The sequence below is a fragment of the Agelaius tricolor genome, unplaced genomic scaffold (genome assembly GCF_023055355.1).
Source record: "Agelaius tricolor isolate 1412-34295 unplaced genomic scaffold, bAgeTri1.0.p SCAF_9, whole genome shotgun sequence".
Classification (NCBI taxonomy): domain Eukaryota; kingdom Metazoa; phylum Chordata; class Aves; order Passeriformes; family Icteridae; genus Agelaius; species Agelaius tricolor.
The window spans coordinates 2,961,763-2,980,850 of record NW_027269269.1 but is presented as its reverse complement, the minus strand read 5'-3'; the positions used below and the strand labels follow the sequence as shown (position 1 = coordinate 2,980,850).

The 19,088-nt window shown below is 42.2% G+C and overlaps 1 protein-coding gene across 6 annotated transcripts; it reads right to left on the bottom strand.

Annotated features, from left to right (window-relative positions):
• Positions 1-3,980: 3,980 nt before the first annotated feature.
• Positions 3,981-12,760, bottom strand: RNF6 (ring finger protein 6). 6 transcript variants are annotated; one of them, XM_071434035.1, is made up of 5 exons: positions 10,233-12,094; positions 9,605-9,846; positions 8,707-8,916; positions 8,103-8,210; positions 3,981-6,801 (listed from the first exon to the last, which is right to left on the bottom strand). In XM_071434035.1, exons 3-5 carry the CDS (start codon positions 8,894-8,896, stop codon positions 5,093-5,095), a joined length of 2,007 nt encoding a protein of 668 aa, XP_071290136.1. In that variant the 5' UTR covers positions 8,897-8,916; positions 9,605-9,846; positions 10,233-12,094; the 3' UTR covers positions 3,981-5,092. The 6 variants fall into 6 exon arrangements, with proteins under 6 accessions (XP_071290136.1, XP_071290137.1, XP_071290139.1 ...); XM_071434036.1 differs by having other exon boundaries at positions 9,605-9,819; XM_071434038.1 differs by lacking the exons at positions 9,605-9,846; positions 10,233-12,094 and adding an exon at positions 12,630-12,760.
• Between the last annotated feature and the right edge of the window lie 6,328 nt (positions 12,761-19,088).

The window sequence follows — 19,088 nt, the reverse complement described above, 5'->3', positions numbered from 1 at the left end:
TAGTTTGAGATTCATGTAACAAGGAAAAAAAATTGGAGTCTAGTCTTGGAGATACCTTAAAATGAAGGGGGGAGAGGGCTAAATTTTAGAGACCTTTTGCTGAAATAATATGATTCTTTACGCTCACTATGTACATTCAAGTTAACTGCTACACATTATGTAGGTTAACTACAGTGTGTGCTCATACACTCACTGGCAATTCCTACTCTTTCAGTGTTTATATGTATTTGAACAAATACATCGAACAAATTGAATAAACTGTATGTAAAATGTGTTTTAGAACACAGTAAAAGAAATTGTACTAGCAGCCAAAGTGGTCTATTCATGCATTACTCAGTCAGAAAAGGGCAAGACCTCTGTATTAAAATAGCAACATGATATGCTTTCCTGGGCACGCATGCCTGAAGGTAAAGAGTGAGCCATTATTAATGTAGCTCAAATGTGTCCGAACTGCAAAAATAGCTCACAGGCTCTGCAAGGTATGTCAGATGCTCAGCACTGTGGAAACAGTGCTGTGAAAGGAAATACATCACAATGGAACTGGCCAAGTTGAAGTCTTAATATTACTGATGAGATGGAAAAGTTCAACATACAATCCAAGTGCTTTTCTTGGAAGTACAAGCAATACAATTTATCTGTCCCATGTTACTCAGGACAAGAGCCACTGTGGTTATAAATGCCTGAAGTTCAGCCTTCAAAAGGACTGCTTAAAATAATGGGACAAAGTGATCCCACATATCCCATTTTAGCTTTCAACCTGTAAAACAAAATCAAAGCTGTATTTGTTTTGTTTTAGTGTGTATATGTTTCATTTTTGCACTTCAGGCAATTTACATTACACTAAAGATAAATTTAGTGCTGGAATAAACACCCTCTGGAATAAGTGTGAATGCCAAAGAGCAATGTGCACCAAGTATCTGGTGAACCTGCTCCAGGTCTCTTCCAGACTAGTCGAAGTCTAGTGTAAGCCCAGGGGGAAAAAAAGAAATTGAAGAAATTTTGCTGTGAGGTACCTTGTGTGTCCAAAAGGTGGGCTTAACCCCATTCCGCCTGTAAACATGAGCAGGCTGAAGGAAGTCTGCAGTGTGCTGGGCAGTGCTTGCCTGTTGTTGATGCTTTCTGTGTGCAGGCTGAAATCAGATTAGCTGCATAGGATCTCAGGAGAGCTAATTATATTTTTAATTTTAAAGACTCATCACTGAGTGCTGCACTGTCAGCATGGCCGTGTCTTTTGTTCTGAATGCTGCTCTGACCACAGCTGGGTATGCACAGCTCCAGTTATAACCACGGTATATGACTGGAGAACAATAATCCTGAGCTTTCTGACATTTGCCCCCTCTCTCCCATGAAATCCTGCAGACTGCACTGATGTATGGTCAGTGCATTCAAAAGGAAAGTCAGGTCTCAAAGCCTCTTCAGGAACTGGCAAATCCTACAGCCCACATTCAAATTAATGTGTCTCATTTGTGAAACAATAATCCAGAGATGATCTGGACTGTTTGTCTGAAGAAGATCTCTGCATCTTTTTCTGAACAGGTGGTCTGTAGCACACAGCTACCACAACAGGACCATGCTGGTCTGCCTACTACTTGTGACCTGACTCTCAGCTGGCTCCTCATCCATTCTGAGAGAGCTCATGCATTCCTGCTGCTCTCCCCTCAAAAGGCAGCTCCTCCCCATCGCTGTCCTTCCAAAAGGGCCTGTATCCATCTATTGCAGCACTCCAGCTGTGTGAGCTATCCCCCCAGGTCTCTGTGATCCTGATGAGATCACAGCCTTTGAACTGCAAACAGACCTGATTTCTCCTGCTTCTTCCCCATGCTTTCTGCAGACCAGCACTTGAGATGCTGAGTTCTTAGAGAAAGAAAAGTATCTGCCCCACCTTACTGACCTGCAGGGCCAGCTTTATTTGTGTGAACAGACCTGGAGTGAGTCCACTGCAATTCTCTTCTGTTATGAGGTTTCTTCTGCCCACATCACCTCGCAGACTCAGATTACCAGCTTGGCCCAACATATCCTCACACAGTTGCAGGATGTCCTGCCTGCCCCACATCATTCCTAGTTGGCCTGGTGGGCAGCTTGGTTGGGCTCTGATCAGTCACTTGGTACTTACCAGATAACTGCACAGGGTTACTTCACCAAGGAGCTTGGGCATGGTGAAGTGGCATCTGCTTTTAAAAGCAGAATAGTTATTTCCCATCAAGGCAAAAGCATGAAGTGACAGGACATAATCTGCTATCATTTACTGCTTCCTTTTATAGTTCCACATTTGCACATGTTGCTAATTGTTGTGTGTTACTTGGCAACACAGGAAACCACTCCTATGTGATGTATTATTAAAGAAGAGACTATTAGGGAGACATACAGAGCCATAATATCAGCTAGAAAGTCACTGATAGCATCACACATAAAAGAAATAGAAAAATCTATTAGTTCAGCCTGATATTTCTCTTTATCTTTGCAGGCATCACGTTTAAGGCAGCTCTCTTGGTCATCTTCAACATTAAGGCTTTCTACAGGCTTTGGATTAGCGCTACCAGTTCAGCTTCATTTAATATTTCATTTTAAATGAACTAATTTGTAAAAATTCTGCCAACAATTTTTATTTATTTGTGTATAAATAAATTACGTTTCTTAATGTCACCAAAGGACAAGGTAAAAAAAAGTGTTTGGAGGGTGGGGGTGGCAGAGAACTGCAGTTTTATCACAGAAAGAGAGATAACAGAAGCCAATACCAAACTGAATCACTATAATTTAATTGGTGCCATTAACACAGTATCTTGGGAAAGCTGAGTAACAAATTACATACTTCTCAATGGAGGGGAAATACTTGGCAACTCTCACGTGACAGGGCAGGAATATAGTAGTGGAGGCTTAATGTTTCTTTTCCCATAGCCTTCAATTTCTACAGAAAGCTCTCACTGTGCTTTGGGATATTCCGCTTAGCAGCTCAGTTAAACATACCCTGTCACAGATGATCTCATCTTGAGCCATGTAACCAACTGTGTTCTTACACACAGCAAAATTCCTACTAGAATAGAAAAAAGGCACAGGCAAGCTCTCTTCATCAGTGCATTAGTGTAGCAGTTGTAAGGATCAGAGTTAAAATGGACCTTGAAGGAAGGACCTGACCAGCAAGGCAGTAGTGAGCCATAGGTAGGTTTCTATGTATGTGTCTTTTCAATCAGGCACATTTCAAATATTAAAGGAAGTCATAAAGAAACAAGGAAGCAACAGAAGACATGTATGTATTTAAATACTGTCAGTCTCAGCAGCTAACAGAAGTAAAAGGAAAAAAAAAAGTCAAAATAAAAAAGCTAGCTCTTACAATCACATTTAAATCTCCTCACTCTTTACTGCAGCTAAAGAAGCACTCAAGGGAGGGGACAACAACCTCTGCAGTAATTAACAGCACAAATTACATCAGAAGAGATCTTAATCATATCCTTAAATCATCTAAATCTCATAACAGAGTTCCTTAGAACTACTTTCAGGAATGAAAAGAAGCCCTTCTGTTGAATTTATGACACAAGTTTTCCACTTGCAGAACTGAAGTAGACATCCAATCACATGGGATTTTATAGCTACTCTTGAAGGATATCATGAGCAGATGTTCTAAGTGACACACCTGGCACAGAAGCACATTTGTCAAGGCCACTATGTGCAGGCAGAGAAAGGCAGTTCGCTTCAAGTACCCTACTGCTCAGAATACACACAGCAGATTAGTGCACAATTCTACATTTCTCCAGGGACTGAGATGTAGGTTGCTCAGAAGACAAGCTTTGTAACATCCAGCGTCTCCTAGAAACCCCTGGAGCACTTTTAGTTGGGCTTTTATGTACCATAGTGACTAAAAGGCCAGGAACAGAGCTGGGGAAAAGTGGGGAAAAAAGTGAAAACTGAGACTGAACATTAAGAATAGTAAGTTTTCTTATTAATCTACAGGATATGGCTCAACAGTAATTCACATAAAGCCTCAATTATTTAACTTGCAACTTTATTTCAGTGTAAGTCATTGGTATAAAGTTTAATATCTAATTATACAGATACTGGGGATTTTCAGGGAAGTTTATTTCGTCCTTTTTAGTGTCTGTCTTTTGCCACTTGGTCCTCAGGCGTGTTTCAAGAGGACTAACACTACATGTGTACCTTAAATTTCTATACAAAAGCACTTCAAGTCTTTGTTTTGTTCTTCTGAGTAGGATGCCCAAAACATGCATATTATAGACAATATAACGGTCAAGGAAATGTTTCCCCTCTTTAAACTAAGGCAGTTAAAACCCCAGGAATATCGATTGAGTAATTTGGAAGAGTAAAAAGGCTTCCTTAGTGCTCATTTATTCTTTGAGCAAGTAAGACACACCCTCTCGGAATTATCAGATTTGATTGCTGTCTGCACTAAAAAGACAAAGATTGTCAAAGACAGCATTTAATTATATACATTTCATAATGCCACTAACTCATCCACTTCTGAATAAGAACTCATCAACGTTAAGAACTGTGTAAACCCACATGCAAAAATTGCCATAGAATTTTTTAAATAGAACCAAATTGGCAAGTTTTTGGAAAGGATATTTCAATGTTTAAAAAAAAAAAATTAAAAAATGAGCACTTCAAGTAACTTAAATATCTTCAGCAAACATGTCCAGCAAGAGACTCTCAGTAAAAGAAATTGTTCTTAGAACAAAAAGCTAACAAATGGCTATTTAGCCACTATTTTTTCAACACAGTGGTGGGTCTGTGTGAAACATTTTGTAATCTAAATAAAGCGAGTCCATTACAATGTTAAAAAACATACATTAAGCAGGACTGATTAACTATTGCATTTCTGTATTTACAAAAGTGCTTAGCATAACAAAATTATCTAAAAAAATATAAACTTTACCAATATCATTTGGTTCTATGTGTGCTCCTAGATCTGCACTTGGAAAAAATAGTATTTACATTGTTAGATTTAGATAAGTTTCTATAATTTTTGAAGAAATTTAACAAAACTGCCCCCACAAATGGACCCATATCTAAGTCAATGAATTTCATCTGGCTCATAACAGAGCAGGAGCAAATCCTTGAGTGCTGAGGAGTACAAACAATTCTAGCCATTATCTGTGGCATTAGACCCCAGAACTGGCTGCCGACAAATTGGGCAGGTGGAGTTTTCAGAAAGCCAGCGATCAATACAATGAATATGAAACTCATGCGTACAAGGTAACTGCCTTAGCTTATTCCCTGTTGCATATTCATTAATGCAAACACTGCACGTTTTACTCCATTCATTTTCGGTGTGAACATCCCCATAGTTCCGTGTAGAAAGATTGTCAATCTGCTCTTTGGTTAAACCTCTTAAACGATCATCATCCTCATCCTCATTCAGCAGGAAGAAGTGGGCAAGTCGAAGGATGGGCAGCGTTCCATTCTCCACTAGGTTGTTTGCATCTTGAGACTGCCTGCTGTCTTGGCTCTCATGATTGCGCCCGGCGCGTTGACTGCCCCTCTGTCCACTTCTTTCCCTGCTGCCATCTACTGCGTGTCCATTTCTAGACAAAACCCCACTGGGATCACTGCCATTCGCTGAACTTGAGTTATTCTGTGCATCCGCTAAGTGATGGCCGCCTCTTTGCACTTCTGAATTAGATTCAGTTTCTGTTAAAGAACTCAGTTCTCCAAAGCCTGTCATTATCTGTCTAAGGATTGATCGAAGTGCCACTGATGAAGGTTCCCCAAGCCCAGTTTCTGAAATCCGACGAAGAGGTATCCGTATAGTGCTAATGTAGGTCCGAATACCTGCGCGTTCTGAGCGGGATATCGTGCGCCGAAACCCTCCACTGTCACTTTCAAAGGTAACTGTGTTTTCTGACATTCCTACTCTAGAACGAGTTCTACTGGCAATGCTGTCCCGGTCTCTGTTTTCTCCAGGACGAATTCTTCTCACCTGAAGATCTAGTGTAATTGTTGGGTGCCTTCTGGCAGCAGCTACTGGCCTACCAGGTTCTTCCTCTTCTGAAGTTGTTCGCAAGGATGGGGCTACACTGGAAAGCTGGGAAGCCTGAGCGTTACCTCTTGCTTGCTCTTCAGTAGGCTGTGGAGAAGCCTGAGCCGTTTGTCTCCTACTTCTGTTGACCTGCTGTGCATTTCTATCCTGCCTCTGACCACGTTCCTCAGAATGAGCAGCATCACCTTGCCTTTGCAGCGGGGAGCGGCTTCGACTACTTAGAGTAGACCTCAGCCGCAAAATTTCTAGTCTTTGGTTTGTATTCATCCGGACATTAGTTCTAGCTCTACCCCTTCTGACCCCTGCAGAAGTACCTCTTTCTGGCATTTCTCTTGGTTCATCAGCAGCCATGGAATTGCTTCGTGTAGTATTATTTGTCTGGCCTGTCAGCTCTCTCGTTCTACTCCTGAGCCTCCCTGAGACCGCATGAGAGACTATTTCTGACCTTAATGCCATGGCACGTCTTAAAAGCCTGGTCCTTGCAGCTTCGTTGTTTGCCTCTCTTGCAGCCATGCTCCTTGTCCGTGAGGCTACTGAACTGGCAACTAGCTGACGTCTTCTTTCTACATACAGTCTGGTAGCATCTATATCAACATACTCCTCACCAGAAGTTTCAAAACTGTTATGATCATGATTTATATTGATTTCGAGACTAAAGCGAAACTCCCCACTGTTTGGATTCGTTCGACTCACTGCTCTCCAGGTTTGGTTCCCACTCTGCCCACTGCGGGTGGCATTTCCTGTGCGACGAAATGCATTAAGCCATTCAAGCAAAGAGTCGCCGGTGGAGTTTTCCCCAAGAACTTCAGAATCTGAGAGAAACAAAGAATTGCAAACATTCATACAACTGCATGCTCTGCATATGACAATGCACTCCAAATCCTCTTCACTTGCTAGGCTCTGACTTCAGACACCATACAGGAGCAGGGCACCTAACTTGCTATGCTAATGTACAAAAATGTGCTCTATGTAAAAATGTCATCAAAACTTACCAGTTTAACCTAGAATTTTGTCTCACCAGCAGACTCAGAGAGAAATTAATACACCCAGATTGTCTCTTCTGAGCCAGTGTTCAGATCCAGGTGGTCCAAAGACAGTTGTATTTGTCCAATACCTGCCACTTGCTGAAGTTACCGGTTTGGGAATATTTTAAGAACTCATTTTGATACGACAGGAAAAGGAATACCAAGTCTTGTCTTCTTTTGGAAAATATTTTTAAAAAATGTTTCCTATAAGCAGTAGAATAAATGATCACAGAATCATTAAGGTCAGAAGGAACCTCTGGAGATAATGTAGTTCAACTCTCCTGCCAAGGCAAGGTCACCTAGAGCAGCTTACACAGGAATGTGTCTGGGTGGGATGCATGGTTTGAACAGATTTTCTCCTTTTGTGCAAATATACTCTTTTCCTATTACAGTACCCACAGCTCCACTTTCAAGTCTTCTCCAACTACACACTCAGGAACAGATACACGTGCTGTGGTTAGGGCTAACTATGTGTATAAAGCTGGCCAGTTGTCATGATCACAGTGAAGATTTTCCCTTTAAGGGATCAGATTAAGTTCTCCCTACTCCATCATCTCAGTGTCCAGGAAACCTCCCCTCCAAGAACTTCGGTATCTTCATTTCTGAGCTGCCAATTCTTCTCCCAAATCTGACTGTAACTGGCCAAATGAGTAAGCCAGTATTTCTGGTGAATTGAAGACAGTGCATAAAACACAAGCCTCACTTGACTAAAACAAATGGAAATGAAACAACAAAAGTGTCAAAACAGTGGAGAGATTAACTGTTTTCCAATTAACTTCATTTCCAACTGCTCTAATACATGATAAAAACCTCTAAGAACTGAAAAATAGTATTTTTGTGCTATCACATTTACTAGCAGGGGACAATGAGGGAAAAAGGAGCAAGTAATTTGTGATTAACATAAACGAGTTCTCATCAAGTATTTCAAGTTTGGTTTTGCATCCTTAGGAAATCTCTCCTAAACAATCCCCACAGGCACATTGAAAAAAAAAAAAAGAAAGAAATGAGACTCTCTTTAAATATCTTTACAGAACACTACTTATGCACCACATACTATGTGTCTACATATATGAATGAAGAATATTTACCTCCAACAGTTCTACCTTCACCTTCTCTGTTATCCAGATCAGACTGTGATGTCAGACGCTCCTTAGCCCCCTCCAAACGTTGCTGCAACTCTTCTGCTGTTATTTCTCCTGAATTAATTTACATTTTGATAACACTGTTAGATAAGACACTATTATTGCCTCTACATAGCCATGCAGAAATAACATTTTCTATCTTGAATGAAAATCTTCAGAAGACAGACAAAACTGATGAAACCATAAAGAAAACAGCACTCATGTGAGATCACAATGCAGATATCAGAGGAAGTAGGTAGTGGAGTGGAAGAAAAAGATCCTGAATGTGTTGACAGTATGCCAGCTTCCAGTAACACTTCAGAGGCCCCCAAAATTGCCACACATAAACAGATATACTTGAATGTACCAAATGTTAATTATCTGGGTTTGGACATTCAAATGCAGCATCTTGGTATACAGGTGAAGTGTTATCCTTGTGTTCCATATGGAGGATTTTTCCCTTTCTACAAAGCCACAGAAGTCAGGCTGCTTGAGTCACAGTACCCCCTGTGGTGCCTAACAGCAGGAGAGTTACTCCACTACACTTCTATTGAAGGTATGCAGATCTTACCAGGAGTGCCAAGCAGGTTTCGGTCCCTCATTAACCTGTAGTCCTCCTCGTTGAGCTCGTTAATGAACTGGTAATAGGCCTCCTCCCTGCTGAGGCGCTCCAGCTGCCGCTGTCTCTCACCTTCACCGCTGCGCTCCCGTGAAGGCGCCTGCTCATTGCCATTTCCCGCACGGTGCCGGGAGCGATCCATAATGATAATGCCAAGCTGTCCTGAATAAAACCAGAAGATTAGACTACACAGGAATTACAGGAAGTATTTACCTGATTTGCAGTCAAACATCCCCAGCATTTTCAAAGAAATTAGTTTATTAATAGCTAAAGATGATTAAAGTGAACCAAGCTCCATGTTATTTGCCAAGACAACAGGGTAGTTTATAATTCAAATATATAAATACTTGTAGCTTGCTGAAAAATAGTTTCAGGCCCCCTTCCTCACTGAAAGGGCATACTAGTTGGTATGGCAACTTTAAAATAAAAATGCAATGACAGGTTGGGGGTTTTTTTTAGCTAAATAATGATATTTTAGAAATTTAAAGGAATTAACATAAAATTTATGTTCTTTCTCTCAAGTAAAATACAACAGCAGTGGGGAGTATTTCAGAAGCTGCAGTATAGCTAAAACCATGGTTTTCTGATTATTGTACTGCAATTACTGTGCAGACTTGTTACAACCCCAACACATAAGACTACATTAGTATTTTCATTGGTAATATCATACACATAGTGTACAGCGTACAGATTTCTTTTTGGTGGAATGACTCTTCTGACATTCTTACATTATTGGTATATTTTACTTGCATTCTCTAATCCAAGGATTAGCTAGCAACGAGACATCCATCTCCAGAATATGGGGTAAAAGGGACGGGCTGTACTTTTGCCATAGTTCTTCATCACTTACCAAATATTGAACCAGTGGGACCACACTGTTAGAAGGCAAGAATAACCTTCCACTGTCCAAGAGGCATCATCTCCATTGATTTTTGTGTCATTACCACCTCCCTCTGGTTAGGACTCAATCCTCAGACCACTCCTCAACTTTGCTATTTTCTAAAGGAAACCTGTTCTTCCACTCTCTATTTGAAAGACGATAAAGTGTCCTCTCAATTGTACTTCCTGTTTAACAAAAGGCACCTGTAACACCTGCTGAGGCAGACACCAGAAAAAAGAGATCACTTCTCTACAGAGATCATCAGGCTAGAGAAGCCCCAGACTCACTGCACCAATCTGCTTGCCTGTGGGTAAATGCCTGTTTGTTTTTTCTCAATTTACACACATATAAAAGTCACTTCAAGTTTAGATGACAGGGAAAACACGGAAAACAGCATTCTAAGCACACTCCTGATCAATAATTAGTCTTCACAGGACAGGTGATGAGACAACAAACAGACCATACCAACTATTAGAAATACATCAAAAAAAAAAAAAAAAAAAAAGAAGCAAATCTTTATCAATACTGCAAACAGATACAAAAAAAAAATCAGAAAATGTATTTGTCAACAGCAGAAGCTGGCATACATTTAATATACCTTTTTTACATTCTTTGCAGGATCCATTCTGATGTATCCTTGGTTTCACTATTTCCACACTTCATGTTACTTCCCCTTACCAGCCCCTGTCCCAGGTAACTGCATTTCCAAACACACTTCTTCCAAATCAACCATCTTCCTCCTGTGTCCTACACTACATTTTGGTGCATTTAAAATCTTGTCTCCCTCTCCCTTAAATGAGCTCTAACTCATTTGACTTCAAAAAAATTAAATCTTGAGTATCTTTCCTTCAAGACATTTTCCATTCCCATAATATTTTTTCTCTTTAATCAATGTTGTCCTCTTGGCTCAGTCTCACAAGCTGTAGATAACTGCTGACTTCAATTTCCTACAAGGGCTATGTTCAAATCAGGTTACTTCCCTATCATACTTCCTAACACAAATTTCTCATCCAGCTCTTCCTCTTACTACCCCGGTTTCCTCACAACAAAAGCGGTTCCCACCCAACCCCCAGCCAGCACTATCATTAGCTTGGCAACACCCATCGTGAAAATTACCTAATTAACACTATTACCATGAAAATCCCCAATCCAGACTGCACTGAATACTGAAGTGCCTCTGTCCCAGGGGACTTACAACTTGACACAGGTGTAGCGGGGACAGGGGGAAGGAGGAATGATAAAATTAATTCAGTTTCACGTGAGGTTGTCATTTAGACAAATGCCTTAAAACAACATGTGGCTGCTTGCCCGACAATGACCATTCTAAGTTAACCGACTTCTCAGGTACACCACTGTACTGCTGCACACAAGAAAATTCCACATATATTCTTAAGATAAGAAGTCCATCACATGTAGTCCCCATCAATCTAAATTTTAAGTGTTGTTCAAAAGATAGGTTCTTTAGTTATCAGTTATCCACAGAAAATCTGGAAATCTCTTTGATTTTGTGGGTAGTTAAGGAAAAAAATAAAATACTCTTTTGTTGACAACTGTATGGTAGGATGATTAGTCACACTCCTTGAATGACTCACTTAGAAACAGTAAGGAGTGCGAAGTGCTCCGTTGTCCTATCTGTTTAACGCAATTCCATGGATGACAACTACTATCCCTATTAATCAAATGCCATTAAAACTAAGTACTTTGACACCTAAAATGTTTTAGAGTAGTTAACGTTGAAGGGTATTAACTGTATCAAAAATTAAGTACATTGCACTAGAATATTTCTGGGTATTGAAAAGTTGAAAGGCATTAACTAGTAAAATGCAAAAAACTGAAACTGAAATCCAGTTATAACTTGGATTACTCTTCCTTTGCAAAGAAGTAAACAGGTAGGGGTCGCATGCTAACAGCTTGTTTTCTAGCCTTTTCAACCTAAGACTTACTCCTTTAGACCTTCATTCATGATTACTCTAGCCTATTCTTTAAGGTTTACAACTATTTTTTAATACATACCTTATGCTTTTAAGTTTCAGCCTGTTTCCCTGAAGTACTACCCCCGATTCAATTAGGTATTCATTTTCTGAAAGTCTACCACCTGATTGCAAGGCGACCACGGAGTTGAACTGAGGAAACCTCCCCGAGCTAGAGGGCTATTTAGCATTTCTGTCACACCACAGCCTCCAGGCAGGATGATCTCACCGACTTCGGGAATAAAAAAAAAAAAAAAAAAAAAAAAAAAAACCAAAAAAAAAAAAAACCAACCAAAAAAACCCCACAAAACCAAAAAACAACCCCCAAACCAAACGCAGAAATCCCCACGCATGAAGCCTGGGGAAGGAGAGGAGGAAGGAGACAAAAAGGGAGAGTCAGAAGGTAATGAAAACACCGCCCCCAGGACATCCAGCGCGACCCAAACCGAGGGCCCGAGAGTGGCCGCCCGCCCCCGCCCCAGGCCGGCAGCAGGGCCCGCAGCCGCCAGAGCTGAGCCAGGCCCGGGACAGGGCAGGGCTGGCGCCGCGACCCCAGGCCGTGGAGCCGCGAGGGCTCCGGGGATTGATGGAGCTCTGGGGCCGGGTCCTGCCCCGCCCTCGCCTGTTGCCGGGGGACGAGAGCGCCGTGACTGACGGGGCTCCCGCCCAATGTCCCGGCCGGCCCGCGGCCGCCGGCCAATGGCAGCAGCGCCGGCCAGCCCGTGCCCTCCCGCCCCGCGACCCCCGGGCTGCCCGGCTCGGCCCCGACACCCACCGCCCCGGCCGGACTACGCTCTCCGCCGCTGCCCGAGCCCACGGCTCCCCTGGCCGCGGCGGGCCGCGTCACCCGCTGCGGCAAACCGTGCCGCCGCCTGGCCCATTGGGGGGAAGCCCGCCGAGAGCGCGGCCGGCAAAGCCCGACAGCCCATCCCTGCCTGCTGCCGGCGGCGGTGCGGGCCGGCTGAGCGGCGCTGCACCCCCTCCCTACCGGCGGCAGCGGCAGCCGCCTCCGCCGGGACACCGACCCTGCGTGTGCGAGCGGGGCGCGCTCCAGCTCCTATTGCCGTCCGGGTGCCAGCTCCAGCACCGATTGCGGTCCGGGTGACTACCGCCGCCGCCGGCGCAGGTTCCGTGCACGAGAGAGGGGGCGGCCCCCGCCGCGAGCCCCGCCCCCCGGCGCGCAGGCGCGTTGGGCTCTGTGTGCTGCCTTACGTAAGGAACGAGATTGATCGTGGAACCGCTTTTCTCTCCGCTCCCTCCTCCCCAGGCTGCCCGCGATTTTAAATGGGACGCTTTTCCTTCTTCCGTCACTTTGCCTCCCTTTCTTCCCTTTTTGTTTATGTTTCTTTCTGCAGGAATCTCCCACTGAACTTTTTCTAAAACGTTCAAAAAATAATTGCTGGGTGTCGTCACCGCAAGCCACGATTTTAGTGACTTCATTTGCAGAGCCTTGGGTAGAAGTTCTCCCACGCGAGACGCGGAACCTCCTACAAGATTTTGCCGGTTTTAGTGGCGGACACCGCGAGGGCACCCACAGTGTGGGGCCCGAGCTGCTCGTGCGGGTTTGTCTCCACACACCTTGCACAAACTCTCTGAATCGGCTAAATGAGGGGATTTCCCCAGTAGGGTGCTTCTGTGTGAAACCTCTGCCTCATCCCTCTCACGTCCAAACTGCTCTTGTGTTCAAACTAAAATAAACAAGAGTTTGGGTATTTTTTGTACAGCTGGTCTCGTACAAAGGAGCGCCCTCGGTAATGGATGAGGTGCGAGGAAAGGCTCAGGGCCGCTCTCCGGGAAGGTTCTTCCACAACACACCCAGGATTTCTCTATTCTGCTTAAGGAAAAGAGTTTGCACAAATGTTATATTTACGTTTGGTGGTAGTTTACATTCCTGTTCTGCCATTAGGTGGTTTCCATGGGACAAACTGACGGCTGGTACAGATTCTTAACACTGAGGCCAGATCAGGAACTACTCTTTGCTCACTGCATTCAGAAAATGGCAACCTCTTTGTTTTTCATGTGCCTTGGCACAGTGCAAATAATTAGTATTCTATTATGATTCACCTTGCCTGAAGATCCAATTTATTTTCATAATAAATGTCAGAGTATATATACTATATATATATATATATAGTTTTAGTTATGTTTTTTTAATCTTTTCCTCTCACAGCCCACTTTTACTAATCCATAGTCAAACACAACATCTTCTCTGGTATCAAGCCCACATACAGACTGTTCATCCAGAAGGAAGTTATGATTTAGATGGGTGAACAAACACATGTTTCCATACCAAAACCTTTTACTAAATTAGTTTATTTTCCACTGGCCCGTTCTCCAGCACAGAATTTGGTGTCCATGTCCTGTTCATAGTGATGTTTCACAACAGCACACTATAACTAAGTAAAGTACTTGTTCATTTTATGTTGTGTTGTTAATACAAAATGACAAGAGTAGATCTTAAAATATTATTGCACTGTAGCAGTGCTGTCCACAGTGTAACTGTCTCTTTGCAACTATAATAAAAATAGCCTCTGGAGGGCAGCAAACCTCAGGCAATTACTAAGTTTTGTAATATAGAATTTGAGAACATGGATTTAATTTGATTGTTGTCTTTTAGGTTCTTTAGAAAGTAGCTCTATTCTCAGCATCCAGGGTTCCAACATTCAAGGTATATAGTGTGTCAAAAGGATGGGGCCAGGCTCTTTTTGGTGGTGCTGAGCAATATGACAAAGGGCAATGGGCCCTTTGAAACTGATGCACAGGACATTCTACCTGAACATGAAGAAGAACTTTTTTACTATGCAGATGACTGAGCAGTGGAACAGGCTGCTGAGAGGGGTTTTGGAGTCTCCTTCCCTGGAGATATTCAAAAAGTTGTCTGGACACAACCCTGCTTAACGTGTTCTAAGGGACCCTGCTTGAGCTGGGAACCTGGACCAGATGACCATTGTGGTTCCTTCCAACCTGACCCATTCTGTGCTCCTGTGAATACAGAAAATTGATTACCAGGACGTGACTACTACCCTTTACATGGCTCTTGTTTGCCTGTGTGTGGAATACGATGCCCAGTTTGGGGGTCTCCAGTAGAACAATCCTGATATGGAAAATTCCTGATGAATTGGAGTGAGTTCTGCTGAGTGCACGAAGATGGTCATGGGGCTGGAGCACTCACCATGTGAGAGAGGCTGTGGGCTCTAGGACTTCTTCCAGCTGGAATAATGGGCAGCCTGCCAATACTGACAAGGAGCTTACTGAGACAGACAGAGGCAGGATTTGTATTGAGAGAAGGACAGAAAAATTCACCTGGAGGTCCAGAGACACTATGGAATCTCCCTCCATAAAGGCTTGAGTGGAAAAACCTGCAAGCAACCTGAATTTAAGAGTAGCCTGCTCTGAGCAGGATATTGTCCTAGATATCATCCAGAGTCCTTTCCAACCTTAATATTTCTATGATTATATGAAAAAATATAAAGTTATATTTAATTTCAGGGTTTACTTCCTCTCAGGCAGGGCTTTTCTCAGTAACAAAAGTGACCACAAGTTCATAGCCTGAATTTTCAAGGTTTGCAGAGGCAGAATCAGAGAATCACTTAGTTTGGAAAAGACTTTTAAAATCCAGTCCAAACCATTAACCCAGCACTACGCCACTAAACCATGTCCCCAAGTGCCACATCTGCATGTCTTTTGAATACCTCCAGGGATGGTGACAACTGAATCTCTGTCAGGAGCATAACATAGGCTGATTGTTACCGTAGGTGGTCCCAAGTCTGGCAAACAGATGTTTCACTGAACACAAGCACAACTCTCCTATACAGCACCTGGATCCAAAGGACTGATGTATGTTTGTTGGTAGCTTGCATTCCAGCCAGAATCTAGGATGCTTTGTTAGATCAGTTTTATAGTAAAATATAGTTGAGTGGAAAAAAGCCCAAGACATTGTTTACAGAGGAAACTGTTTGTAGAATCAGCACTTTAGTTATCTGTATTACATAAACTGCTTTTTTAAGTGCTGCCACTACTCAGCTCATTCATCTGCACATAAAAATTGCAAAGTTTCTGAAAAATACTCAGACTGTGCAAGTATGACAGGTTTTTTTTACATACAGAAAAGGAAAAAGTGCCACCACATTATTGTCTTGCCTTCAGCTTTCCCTGGACTAAACAAAAAATTGAAGATGTGTAGCACTTAGCAGGACTGCACTTTTTCAGTCAATACCAAGCTGGGAACACTTCAGTCACCACTAAAGAATGTCTGTATGGGGATATGGGAAAATTTTAGCAGGTAGCTACAGCTTCATGAAAAGCTTTCTGAAATGCAAAAGTATGCTCAAATTAGGCAAATTAATAAGTGGAATGAGCACACACTCTAATGGCATGGGGAGACTGTTGTAGGTTATCTACTTATAAAATACACAGATGAGAAAGCAAAAATATTAAAGTTTGCTTTTCTTTATTTTTATTCTGTTTTTGAAGGCAAAACAAAAAGCAAGTAGTTCGCTGTACACTTCCCAGCTGTAAACTTTGCTTCACAAACTTTGACTCTAGCACTAACACCATGGCCACAAGCATGCAAACTCACACCCCTTGGGGTAGATTGTTTTTCTGTTGTAATCTTAAGCTGCTCCTTATTGCAAGTTTAGAGTGGTTTGTTCCATGTACCCCCTTCAGTTTCCTCAAGGGTTTTGCCCTGAAGTTGTTCACTACTATTTTCCCGCCTAATCTTATGTCACTCCCCATGTCAATCTCTTGGCACTCTTGGCATGGGCCAGGGCCAGGAGGTAGGGGCTGGCCGGAGGATGACCAAGAGACTGCCTGTGTCAACCCCTCCCAAAACCAGCTTTGCTCTCAGTATTGATGCTCCCATGTCATAGTTGAGATGGTCACAATACAAAGCAACACTGCATTTTCAGAAGGCTTCAAAATATGCATGCTTTTTATACATTCTTACAAAACATAAGTTTATACTTTATTCATTGGTCAGGAAAGACAAACAAAGTGCTTATTGAAATAGACAGTTGCAGATTTCTCTTATTTGTCTTCCTCTCTTTCTTGGTTTCTACATCAACGACCTTGGTAGGAAATTCTTTCGGGGTAAACATGGATTCTCTTATCAAAATTCTCACAAAATTTTGGCTCACAGAAGTCGCTGCAAAACTTCTTCCACACACCCATCCCCCAGGTGACAGTGTTTACTTATTGTCACAATCCAGCCTGTTCCCAGAAAATCCAGGCTTTCACCTGAAAGACAATTCCCTGAAATATATTCAGAAGTGTTTAATGGTGTCAGTCTTCCTTGACTACTGTTCTCTCCGGTCACAGCTCGCTTTGATAACTGTCTCTAACCCACTGCACGTTACCAGTGCTAACATAGTAACAGTGGCTTTCCTGTGGAGAAGGAACTTGGACATCCTTCACATCTGTAGTGATGCCAGACCAAAAAAATGTCAAAAGTGTGTGTGTTCTGGGCATATTAGGATTTACACAAACTCAGAACAGAAGAATATGCTAAAGTAAACCATGGATGTTGTTAGAGGAAAAAAGAGAAATAGGAAAGCTCCAAAAATCTAACTTCAGCAGGATGTGTTAAGCATATATTTTTAAACTGAGTCCTGAGAGAGCATGAGAGAAGGGAATGAAAAACAGGCAGTAAGAGATAAGAAATCCTCTCAATTGAAAGGGCCACTTTCAATTGGGGATGGAGACCTGAGAGTCAAGAATACCAGATCCTGATTGTGTCTGTGTCTGTCTTTTGAAAAGCAGACCACAAATAAAACTTTTCCTTGAAATTATATTACACTGTGACAGATTTTTAAAATTAAGCACAGAAAGTACGCATCTTTCCATAAAAGAGAGTTGAAAGTTGACCTTGAAATGTCAATATTTATTTTTCATTATAAAAAGAGCCAAAGTGTGCTTTCTGTTTCAAATATCTCTTGAGTTGGGGACCATACATCTGAACTGGTAAAATCAAACACTGGTTTCAATGCAAGTACCTGAAGTGAAAACAGAGCGAAGGTGCACCAGGTTTACAGCTACACTCATTCTGGAAGGCATACAATTCAAATGGTATATAAAACTAAGGAAAGAAACATTCAAGCAAACTTGTAAATATTCTTAGAACAGGACCAACAATCTGGAAAAGAAGATATCTTGGTTGTGGTTTTGATTTCTCAGAGTTTGTCAAAGTATGGAATTCTTTCCAAATGTTTTATGCAAATGTGAAACATAGCACAGGTCATCAGAAAATGAATCTGGATTGTCTGTTCTTGTATTCTTTCATGATCTCTTTCCTTTCTAAGCAGACATTGTTTGTCTTCCACACCTTGCAATGTTTCAGCTCGGGCTGGACTAATCCCAGCCATTAATTACCATGCAGTAACTGGATCCATGTGGAGGAGTTTGGATGTCCATTGCCTCCACAAAAAAGTGATTAATAACACAAAGAAGAGTACAAAGTTACAGAAGTGTGGTTATTGCTACCTCCCCTGCTGATAGGACTGAGGGTGGTGAGCAGGCCAGAGGTACTGTATATGGTGTGTTTGGCCATGCAAGCTTGGTCCCTTACTGTCCCTCAAAGTCCCCAAAGCCCCAAAGCAGTCCCTGAAAGCAGAGATGGGGCTGAGAAGGATGAACTTTGTCAAGTGGATGGCATCTTCCAGATTGTTTGATTTCTGCTGGGCTGCCCTGACCTGTGTCTATTTGGTTGGTATAGTGAAGTACTGGGCGATGTACTAAAATTTAGTTGATTTGCTGGGCAAATAAAGTGTAATTTTGCTGCTTCTCTCAATTGCACTTATTTTTTGTAACACGTGCCTAATTGCTTTATTCAACATACATAATATCCCTAACAACTACATAGCAACACACTGAAAGTCCAACTGTGGGCATCTAACATGAGTCTGATTGAGTGATGCCAGCCTGGGAAGCAGGCACAGTCCCCAATTTTCAGTACTAATGTGTACATGAAAATTAAGACTTATAATTGAAAATTGAAATGATTTTAGATGATTCCAGAATGTTGTTGCTTCTTTCAGGAGCTTTCACGTTCTTTGATATCTCTAAGTTAGGGGATTTGAGTGCCTACTTACTTATTCAATATGTTGCATTCTTGACATGAAACGTGAAGCATGCATGCATGACTATTAAAAATGCCAAAAGCTGGGCTGTAAGGAGAGATTGCTGTAGCTTTAGTTTAGTTCCAAGCTGCCTGTTCTACACAATTACCAGCTGACTTTGTGTTGGGTGGGTGACTCTGGCTCGGTAAGCCAAGGACAGGAATTGGGAAATGCCCAGTTACTGGTCACATACAAGGGCCTTGCTAAACACAAGAGTTTTTGTATTACATCCCTGTAGTAAAATGCAGGGCAACCCCGACAAAGGGAGGAAATGACGAGGAGGACTCCATGCATATCAGAAGGCTAATTAATTACTTTATTATACTATATTATTCTGTGCTATATTACACTGTATTACATTACATCTAA